Source organism: Elgaria multicarinata, chromosome 9 (genome assembly GCF_023053635.1).
Source record: "Elgaria multicarinata webbii isolate HBS135686 ecotype San Diego chromosome 9, rElgMul1.1.pri, whole genome shotgun sequence".
In the NCBI taxonomy this organism is placed as follows: Eukaryota; Metazoa; Chordata; class Lepidosauria; order Squamata; family Anguidae; genus Elgaria; species Elgaria multicarinata.
Window position 1 is genome coordinate 14,697,535 of NC_086179.1, and position 10,477 is coordinate 14,708,011.

Consider the following 10,477-nt stretch of genomic DNA (forward strand, 5'->3'; position numbering starts at 1 on the left):
GTGGTCAAAATTCCCATGAACTAATTAACTGAGAACTCCAGCTATAGGGCGGTATAGAAATACAATCCATCAATCAATCAATCAACTGCAACACTGGTAACCTTCTGGTAACTTGCAGACAAGGTTGCAATATTCCTCTCTCCTTCTCCTCCCCAAGCTCTAGGTAGCTTCCAGGACAGGAGGCAGGGCTTCAGGAGGGGAGTGGTTTGTGGAGGGGAATGGGCGGGGCCTCTGGACGGGAGCACAAGCTGCTGTGGACCAGATAGGGAGCCTCCATGGTCCAAATTGGGTCCACAGGCCTGAGGCGTTTTGTCCCTGATATACAAATGCATGCCTTTTTGTGCTGCTGTCACCTGAAGGCAGCCTCTATTTCAAAGATGTAGTGATGGCCACCCATTTGGATGGCTTTAAAAGAGGGCTGGATAAATTCCTGGAGGAGAAGGCTGTCAATGGCTAGTAGCACTGATGGTTTTGTGCTACCTCCAGTATCGAGGCAGTAAGCCTGTGTGCACCAGTTGCTGGGGAACATGGGTGGGAGGGTGCTGTTGCACCATGTCCTGCTTTGTTGGTCCCTGGTTGACAGCTGGTTGGCCACTGGATGAACAGAGTGCTGGACTAGATGGACCCTTGGTCTGATCCAGCAGGGCTCTTCTTACATTCTTCTGTTCTTAAGGCAATTTAGGCTTATTTTCATCACTTGCATGGTCTTTGCTCAATTTTTCAGGATGGATCATGTCTCCTATGGGGAAACAAACCTGCATGCAGATTGTAACCGTGGCTGTGGCTGCTCAACTAAGCTGTGGGACCCTGTTTGTGGAGACAATGGAATTACTTACGTTTCAGCATGTCTTGCCGGATGTGAAGTGTCAAATGGGACTGGGAAACATACAGTAAGTGCTCAATCCTATGCATGTTTAGACAGAAAAAGGACTACAACTCCCAGCATGCCCTAGCCAACTATTCTAGCTAGGGTATGCTGGGATCTGTAGGCCTTTTTTCTGTCTGAACATGCATAGGATTTCATCCGTAAGCAAACAGACATTTCAGGCAACATAGGGCTGTCATTCAGCAGGAGGGAGCATAGCTTAGCAGTAGCACGGCCACTATGCATGTGGACAATGCCAGGTTCAGTCACCAGCAATCTTATTGTTGACGGTTTAAAATTAGGATGACCCTATGGCAAGGAGGACAGAGCCCCTGTATCTTTAACACTTGCATAGAAAAGGAAATTTCAGCAGGTGTCGTTTGTATGCATGCAGCACGTGGTGAAATTCCCTCTTCATCACAACAGTTAAAGCTGCAAGAGCTATACTAGAGTGACCAGATAGATGAAGAGGGAGTTTCACCAGGTGCTGCATGCATACAAATGACACCTGCTGAAATCCCCTTTTCTATACAAGTGTTAAAGATACAGGAGCCCTGTCTTCCTTTTCTTATGGTCACCCTATTTAAAATAGTTTCAATATTTGTGTGTCTCTACATGTGCTGTTTGTTGATATGTTTGCATGTAAGTGGTTTTTATATTATACTGTATTTTTAAGGGTTGAATTTTGTAAACCACCCAGACAGCTGGGTGGTATAGAAATGTAATAAATGTAAATTCAAGTTAAAAGGATCCAGTAGTGGGTGAGTGGGAAGACACCTGACTGAGTCTAAAAACAGGTGATTGTTTTTTACATCCAAACAGAATGAAGGCCAACATATGCTTGAATTAAGGGAGGAGAATTATTTATTTATTTATTTAGAGTATTTATATACCACTCCCCATTGAAAAACTTTGGAGCGGTGTACGATAAAATGAAAATAAAAACAGAATAAAACACTTAAAACAAAATTTAAAAGAAGCAAAAACAGAGATTCAAGGTTGCATATTAAGGAAAGGCTTCTTGGAATAAAAATGTTTTGAGGAGGCACCGAAAGGAGTACAAGGTTGGCGACTGCCTGACCTCCAGAGGCAGGGAATTCCACAGGAGGGGGGCCACCACGCTGAAGGCTCTTCCCCTGGTGGACTCCAATCGGAGGATGGATCTAGGTGGAACCACCAGGAGCAGGCCCTCGGATTACCTCAGTGACAGGGCAGGTTGGTAAGGGAGAAGGCACTCTCTCAGGTATCCTGGTCCCAAGTTGTTTAGGGCTTTGTACACAAGTACAAGAACCTTAAACCTGGCCCGGTAGCGAATAGGCAGCCAGTGCAGTTCCCTCAGCAGAGGAGTTACATGCTGGAAAGGGGCAGCTCCAGACAACAGCTGAGCTGCAGCATTCTGCACTAGCTCCGGCTTCCGGAGCAGCTTCAAGGGCAGCCCCACATAGAGCGCGTTGCAGTAATCCAATCTTGAGGTTACCAATGCCTGTACCATCATGGCCAAGCTGTCCCTGTCCAGGAGAGGCTGTAGGATAAGTGCAGCATTCTTGAGTCTATAACACCATCAAAATTTCCAGTTAGATTTCGGAGAACTAGACACAATTTGGCCTTAAATGCTTCCTGATGGTCTTTTGGCAGGTCCTGGGAAACTGCTCCTGCATTTCAGCTCCCGGATTTCCATCTGGAAATGGCTCAGCGGTGTTGGGTCAATGCAACCGAGAGGAGAACTGTGGCATGATGATGCAGTACTTCTTAATTTTATCATTAGTCTGCTGTTTAATTTATTCCTTTGGAGCCATGCCAGGTTACATGGTCCTAATAAGGTATTAAGTGTGTGTGTGTGTGTGTGCGTGTGTGCGTGCGCATTATAATGGGGAGGACTGTAAAAACACACACTCCGCATTGCAGTGTTGTTGATTTAGGGCTTCCCTAAACAAACTATTTATAGCACACTCATTTCGGGCCACTGGCAGAAGTTTCCAGGTCAATTAAATGATCCTGTAAACTAGCAGGACGTCTCCGGTGACTTTCACCACCTTGTTCCGTTATAAAATAGATGAGAGAAAAGATGAAATAAGCCCTTAATGGTGCGGGATTGGCGGTGTGTAAAGCTGCCATTGTACTATGAAATTGCCAAGGGAAGGAGGAAGGACTTTAAATGGAAGGAGAAGAGGATAAAATGCCTCCCTGCAGTAAAGGGATACAGATCTCACCCTCATGTGTCAACTCAGAAGTAAGTCTCATTGTGTTCAATGGGTCTTATTCCCAAATAAGTGTGACGAGGGTTGTAAATGTACAGCACAATCTTACTCAGAAGTAAGTCCTGGTTTTTCTGGGGGCTGCGAGGAAACAGATGAAAACAAACTCCCCCCCCCCTCTTCTGCATGTATGCCATGGAGGGAGGCACTTCCTTGATTCAATCAACCATGTCTGTCATTTAAAGGAGCCCTGGGAAGCAACGGTATCTTCCGCCTTGTTGCCCCTCTCCTCCCATATAATCCAGCTCATATCAGTCGTGCCAAAGTTCAAAGAAGCACAACAGCCCTGGGTAAACAATGGGATTTCCTTTAATGTCAAGACACCCTTAGAATGGTGCATTTCTCTCCTTTGCTGACCATTAAGTTTTATATTTCAGGACAAATCTCATCAGCTTAGTAAGGTGATCTTTCGGTCCACCATCTGTTTTGGAGAATAATGATTCACACAAAAGACAGGGATTTCCTGTTGGACAATGCAGAGCAATACCTGGAGCATGGGTTGGGGAGTCTCTTTGTGGGAAAAGGCCATGTTCACAATCCAGCCATGAGTTATATTATTATTATTATTATTATTATTATTATTATTATTATTATTATTATTAATTTATATAGCGCCATCAATGTACATGGTGCTGTACAGAGTAAAACAATAAAATAGCAAGACCCTGCCGCATAGGCTTACATTCTAATAAAATCATAATAAAACAATAAGGAGAGGAAGAGAATGCACCAAAAAGGCACAGCGTAGAGTAAAACTAACAGTATAAAAGTCAGAACAAAATCAAGTTTTAAAAGCTTTAGGAAAAAGAAAAGTTTTTAGCTGAGCTTTAAAAGCTGTGGTTGAACTTGTAGTTCTCAAATGTTCTGGAAGAGCGTTCCAGGCGTAAGGGGCAGCGGAAGAAAATGGACAAAGCCGAGCAAGGGAAGTAGAGACCCTTGGGCAGGCGAGAAACATGGCATTAGAGGAGCGAAGAGCACGAGCGGGGCAATAGTGTGAGATGAGAGAGGAGAGATAGGAAGGAGCTAGACAGTGAAAAGCTTTGTAGGTCAACAGGAGAAGTTTATATTGGATTCTGGAGTGAATTGGAAGCCAATGAAGAGATTTCAGAAGTGGAGTAACATGGTCAGAGCGGCGAGCCAAGAAGATGATCTTAGCAGCAGAGAATTAGGCTCCCATAGAGAGGCAGATTTTGCCCGAAACAGGACACGTAGGGATCATTCTCCCCATGTGCCTTGCGTGGCGGCGGCAGCAGTGATATGTAGAGGAAAGGGGAGAGGGAGAGCATTTAAAGCAGGGGCCCCAGGCAGCCACTGCAGGCCTCATTCATTCGGCCCACAAGTGGCAGGTTGCTCACCCTGTGATACATCGTGATGGCTACTGAGGGGTCAGAATGTGCAAAGAGAATGCCTGCTGTGAAGCAGCTCTGCGTTTGTAGCATCGAAACAACCAAAATAAAATTGATGTTACAAATTGTTGTATTATGGCACGTTTCTGCCATGATCTCTTTCTGTGGTTGAATGCGGCAGAGACTGGCATTTTGAAAGTGGTGTGGAGGTTTTTGTGGCTTCAGAGTCAGGGCGAATTCGTAACTAGGGTCGCCATATGAAAAGGAGGACAGGGCTCCTGTATCTTTAAGAGTTGCATAGAAAAGGGAATTTCAGTTGGCGACATTTGTATGTATGCAGCACCTGGTGAAATGGCCTCTTCATCACGACAGTTAAAGCTGCAGGAGCCCTTCCCTCTTTTGTAGAATGACCAGTTACAAAAGAGGACGGGGCTCCTGCAGCTTTAACTGTTGTGATGAAAAGGGAGTTTCACCCGGTGCTGCATTCATACAAATGATACCTGCTGAATTTCCCTTTTCTATGCAAAGATACAGGAGCCCTGTCCTCCTTTTCATATGGTCACCCTAGCCGTAGTTAATATCTCACTTGTTGATTTAATATAATATGCTCTTCTTATTATCCAGATCCCTAAAGCCTGAGGAGAAATCGTTTGGTGTGGGCCTCCATGGCCTGGCAGAAAGAGTGTTTTGTAAGACATCTTTGCTACTTCGAACTGCTCTCTGGGGACAGAGGAGACACTGGGCCTTTGTCTTCTCTTCTCAGTTTAGGAGGCAATTCAATTCTACGGTGCAATGACTTTTGACTTCACATCTAAATGGGATTCAGGTGGCACTGGGCCAATGTTGCAGTCATGGGGAGAAAGGCAGGGGGAGGCCCATAACGAAATTGGCAAGGCCAGTTCACTTTAGCCAGATCATGCTTCTTTCGTTAACCTTGGATAAAACAGAAGCTAAGATGTCTATCACACCAGTCTGTGGACTTTTGCACTTGCCCGACTCACCATGCGTTGGGTCGGTCAACTTCAGCAGTCCCTACTGGTCCGCCAAGCTTAGGGTGACCCTATGAAAAGGAGGACAGGGCTCCAGTATCTTTAACAGTTGTATTGAAAAGGGAATTTCAGCAGGTGTCATTTGTATATATGGAGAACCTGGTGAAATTTCCTCTTCATCACAACAGTTAAAGCTGCAGGTGCCCTACCCTCTTTTAAATCTAGTCACACTATAGCTGCAGTATAGCTCCTGCAGCTTTAACTGTTGTGATAAGAGGAAATTTCACCTGGTGCAACATGCATACAAATGACACCTGCTGAAATTCTCTTTTCTATGCAACTGTTAGATACAAGAGCCCTGCCCTCCATTTCATATGGTCACCCTAGCCAAGTTGTTCTTTTGCGTAAAAATGGCGGTGCGTTCATTTACATAAAAGGCCTTTTATGCAAGTGGCAGCCGTAAAGCAGCCGTTTACACCAGATGACAGGTGTAATTGGACTACAAAATGGTGGCTTGCTGAGGGATTGGGTTGCCACGCACCACTCGCTGTGCCCCCACATTCTGCCCAGTGGCTCGGTCAGCAGGGGTCCAGTGAACAGCACACAAAACGGACTGGGGTAAGACAAGCAGACAAGCTGGAGCGTGTTCAGAGGAGGGCAACCAGGATGATCAGGGGTCTGGAAACAAAGCACTATGAAGAGAGACTGAAAGAACTGGGCATGTTTAGCCCTCTTCAAATAATTGAAAAGTTGTCACACAGAGGAGGGCCAGGATCTCTTCTTGATCATCCCAGAGTGTAGGACATGGAATAATGGACTCAAGTTAAAGGAAGCCAGATTCCAGCTGGACATTAGGAAAAACTTCCTGACGGTTAGAGCAGTGCGACAATGGAATCAGTTACCTAGGGAGGTTGTGGGCTCTCCCACACTAGAGGCCTTCAAGAGGCAGCTGGACAAGCATCTGTCGGGGATGCTTTAGGGTGGATTCCTGCATTGAACAGGGGGTTGGACTCGATGGCCTTGTAGGCCCCTTCCAACTCTGCTATTCTATGATTCTAAGTCCGTTCATCTCTACTTTCTAATTAGGCCGGGCCAGGGACTGCATGAAATTAGGCAGAAGGCCATACCATTGTGTTAAACCATTTTACTGAGGGGTGGTAATTAAATAATTGAATGTGTACTAGGAGATGTAGTGATGGCCACTAATTGGGATGGCTTTAAAAGAGGGTTAGAAAAATTCCTGGAGGAGAAGGCTATCAATGGCTACTAGTCCAGATGGCTATGTGCTACCTCCAGGCACTGTGCTTATGGATAGCAGTTGCTGGGGAACATGGGTGGGAGGGTGCTATCGGCCACTGTGTCAACAGAATGCTGGACTAAATGGACTCTTCTTATATTCTTATCATATATACATCTTTAAGATAAATAAATGCGTTTTGAAATGAGATGAAACACAAATGGCCGCATCTAAAAGGAGAATAGAGTGCATAAAATAGCCCAGGTTCAAAAGAACAGTGTGATTGGTTATGGCAGTGCTAAACATGAGCTTTCTCATCTTCCTGCCACACCCGATGTAGCTGGAATTCCATCACCTATTTATTTTGGAGCCACGATTGACAGGGCGTGCTTGAAGTGGGGAACGAAGAAGTGTGGTGGCGAAGGAGCGTGCCGGCTGTACAATTCGGACACGTACAGGTATGGTGATCGGATGCCTCCCTCTATTGCTTGATATAACTCTGCTACACTAAAGAGAAGGGTTGCCCTCCAGATGTTTTGGACTACAACTCCCATCATCCATGGCCATTAGCCTAGCTGGCTAGTGCTGATGGGAATTCTAGTCCAAAACATCTGGAGGGCACCAAGTTACCCGCTCCTTCTGTTGAGCTTCAGGGTCTAGCTACTTATTCCCAAACAGCTTTCCCCCACCCGGTTCCCTGCAGATGTATGGACTACCATTCCTATCATCCTCAGCTGGGCAGCTAGGGATGATGGGAATGGTAGTCCATAATCTGCAGGGAACCAGGTTGGGGAAGGCTGGTCTATGGCAACACATGTAACCATTGAGAGGAATTTGGAGTGGATAGCCAGGAGGTCCTTAACCCTTTCCCTGCTGACCCCTTTTCTGATCCAAATCATTTAAATTCTTGGAATGTTCGGGGGCTGCCTATATGGTGACGGGTTGCTGCCATGATAATCAAAACCCCGTGTTTTCTTTGCTGTGGGGTGGCGGAGGCCAATCCCAATGCAGAGGGAGGGCGTGCGGTTTCCAACAGCTGTGTGGCTCACTGGCCCACCCCTTTGGTCAAGCTTCTGGCAACCAGTCCGGGGTTGCCTTCCTCCTGGGAATGCCTCCACATTGATGCTGGAGTGACGTCAGGGGGAGGAAGAGCCGTGTTCTCCTCGCTCCCGACTTTTTAAATGCGGAGCCCCACGGCAGTCAAGCCCCACGGTGGCTTCGAGGAGGCTGCTGCATCGTATAACCGACACAATCCCTCCGCGCGCCCACCACAGGGCTTTCGGAGCGTAGAGGCAGGCCCTTGGAGAGTTTATCTCCTGCGGGGTTTCAGAGGCTCTCTAAAACTGGCAAAGCTTAAAAATGATTTGGAAGATCCTCATGAAGGTGGTTCATGCAAAAAGTTTGCCAGTCACAGTGGCTGCTACTTTGGGGGGTCTCTAGTCTGGAGGGAGGGTACAGATGAATCCCCTCTGCCCATTAAAAGCAAACGTGAGGTGGGGGGCATGTGGGTCAGCCACATAACCCCCCCCACTGTGCTTGTCAACCATGCCCCTCCCCCCGGCAGAACGTTTGGCAACAATAAGGGGTCCTACCCACGCACCACTGTATGTGTACAGAGCTCCCCCCGTGCGGGAAGAACCCCTTCTTACAGTTGCTGAATGTGACCAGCAGGGGGTGTAGTTGCTGTGCGCCACATTGCCAGGGGTGGACCTTGCCCATGCAATCCAGCTGCCCTTTCACAGATGCATTAGGGGCTTCACCTGAGGCTGGTGGCTCCGATGTCAGTGGGGAGGTGAATCTGTTCTGGGTTTCTGTCAGCACTCTAAAAGGAGCTTTCCAAGGTGTGGAGCTATCCAAGGATTCACTGGCATTGGAACCACCAGCCTCTGCTGGTGGCTGGTACTACATAATACAAAATATATAAATAAATCCCACAGGGGTGCTATTGAAAAAGAAGCTCCATGTGTGCAGCGGACCCTGTGCTTGTATGCTGGAGCTTCGGCGTACGGTGATTTGTAGCTGCTCCTCATGAAAGCCATTTGAATTGTATTCCAGATATTTGTACCTCGGCTTACCGTCAGTCCTCCGTGCCCTGTCGTACATCCCTTGCGTGTTTGTACTCCTCATTTTAAGGAAAGAATCACAGAATCTGACAAGTGAGGGCATAGAGATGGAAGCCAAAGAAGAGGAAAATGGACCAGTGGAACCGAAGGACTTATCCGAAGCTCAGAATTCTACAAACGTGCAACCCGAGAAAATGGATGGTGTGACTGTGACCTTCACAAAAGACTGTCCCAAGTGAAGGAAGTGTTGGCCATTAGAACTAATGTACATCACCTATAGAAATCCTTTGCGAATATATACATTTCATACCACAGGCAGTGGTGGGTGACTAACACTGCTACTTCTCCATTTGTAAAGCTGTGAATAACATGTGGGTTTTACTGTGATGTCCAGAAGATGGCCGTGTGTGTGTGTATATATGTGTATGTAGTCATTTCAAGAGCTCTACAAAAGAATGGAAGGGATACAAGTGGCTGTGCTAGTTTTTACTACTGTTTTACCATATATTGCCTTGCCAGGAGGTCTCCCACCCAGGCACTGATTAGGACCCAGACCCAATTGGCTTCAGGAAGGTCACTGCATCAAGTCAAGAGCAGCTGGGACTGACTGCTCTGGGGCCGGCCTTGCCCTTAGGCAGAGTGTGGCAGCCACCTCAGGCGGCGACTGGATCGTTTCTTCAGACGAACGTTTTATAGCACACTCTTGACTGGCCACTCACAGATGTTCGTGGGCCATTTTCATGACACGGTGATCCTCCTGTGCATCTTCCGCTCCTTCTGCTCTTCCCCCCCCCCAAAAAATAAGACCCCGAAAACCTGACTTTTCAGAGCTATAGCGATATTTGTGGACATTTTCTGCCATGTGCAGAAGTTGTGCTATAAAACATCCACTAGAGGGTGCTGTCTCACTAAAGTGAACGACCACATGGCTGTTGCTTTCTTCCCCATGTGACTCTGTTCATCCCTATTGCAGAAGAGAACCAAGAAGCGGAGCAATGATAAGGCAACGCGATTCCTCACCCGTCTGAAAATCATCGTAGAGGGGTGGGCAGTAGTGCTGAGGTGTTAGAGGCCACAGCCGACCCTGTTCTCCCTAAATTACTCTGCTTCCCTGAGGTGCAGTAGATGGCAGTGGAGGCTGGTGGCTCTGATTTTGATGGGGCTTTGAATCCATCCTGGGTTTCAGTCAGAACCAGCCAGAACTCTAAAGGAGCTATCCAGTTTTGGGATAGCTCCTTTGGAGTTCTGGCTGGTTCTTTCTGAAACCCAGAATGAGTTCAAAGCCCCACGAAAACTGGAGCTACAACTGGTGTTGAAGTAAGATTCAAAAGTTAGCCCAGTTCGCTTTACAATGGAATAGGGAGCGGACGCCATCCTGTTCTTTGCCACAAGCAGCAACATGATAAGAATGAATGAATAAATGGATTGTTTATTACAGTTACAGACCAATGCAGGTTTTTATACAAAAGAAAGATACAGCTGATTGAGAGTAATCGGATTAAAACAATGCATTTTAAAATGGGACCAACATAAGTTTCCCCCCTCATTTGCATTAAAATAAGACAGAAACTTGCAACTTCCTCAATGATGTAGTCAGCCTTCAAACAAAACGTCAACAGCTTTTCAGAAGCTTTTCACTGGGTGATTTTGAGCCAGTCACAGACTCTTAGCCTCACAGGGTTGTTGTGAGGATAAAATGGAGAGGAGGAGGAGGATTATGTA

General features: G+C 46.7%; 1 protein-coding gene across 4 annotated transcripts in view; it reads left to right on the plus strand.

Moving 5' to 3' along the window:
- The window catches only part of SLCO1A2 (solute carrier organic anion transporter family member 1A2), a 50,494-nt gene extending 40,302 nt beyond the window's left edge, over positions 1-10,192 (plus strand). For all 4 annotated transcript variants that reach the window (XM_063134790.1, XM_063134789.1, XM_063134791.1 and 1 more), the window contains 5 exons: positions 725-890; positions 2,501-2,685; positions 5,091-5,155; positions 7,033-7,150; positions 8,748-10,192. In XM_063134790.1, the coding sequence (XP_062990860.1) occupies positions 725-890; positions 2,501-2,685; positions 5,091-5,155; positions 7,033-7,150; positions 8,748-8,994 (781 nt within the window). In that variant the 3' untranslated portion in view covers positions 8,995-10,192. The remainder of the gene's footprint in view (positions 1-724; positions 891-2,500; positions 2,686-5,090; positions 5,156-7,032; positions 7,151-8,747) is intronic.
- The last annotated feature ends 285 nt before the right edge of the window (positions 10,193-10,477 follow it).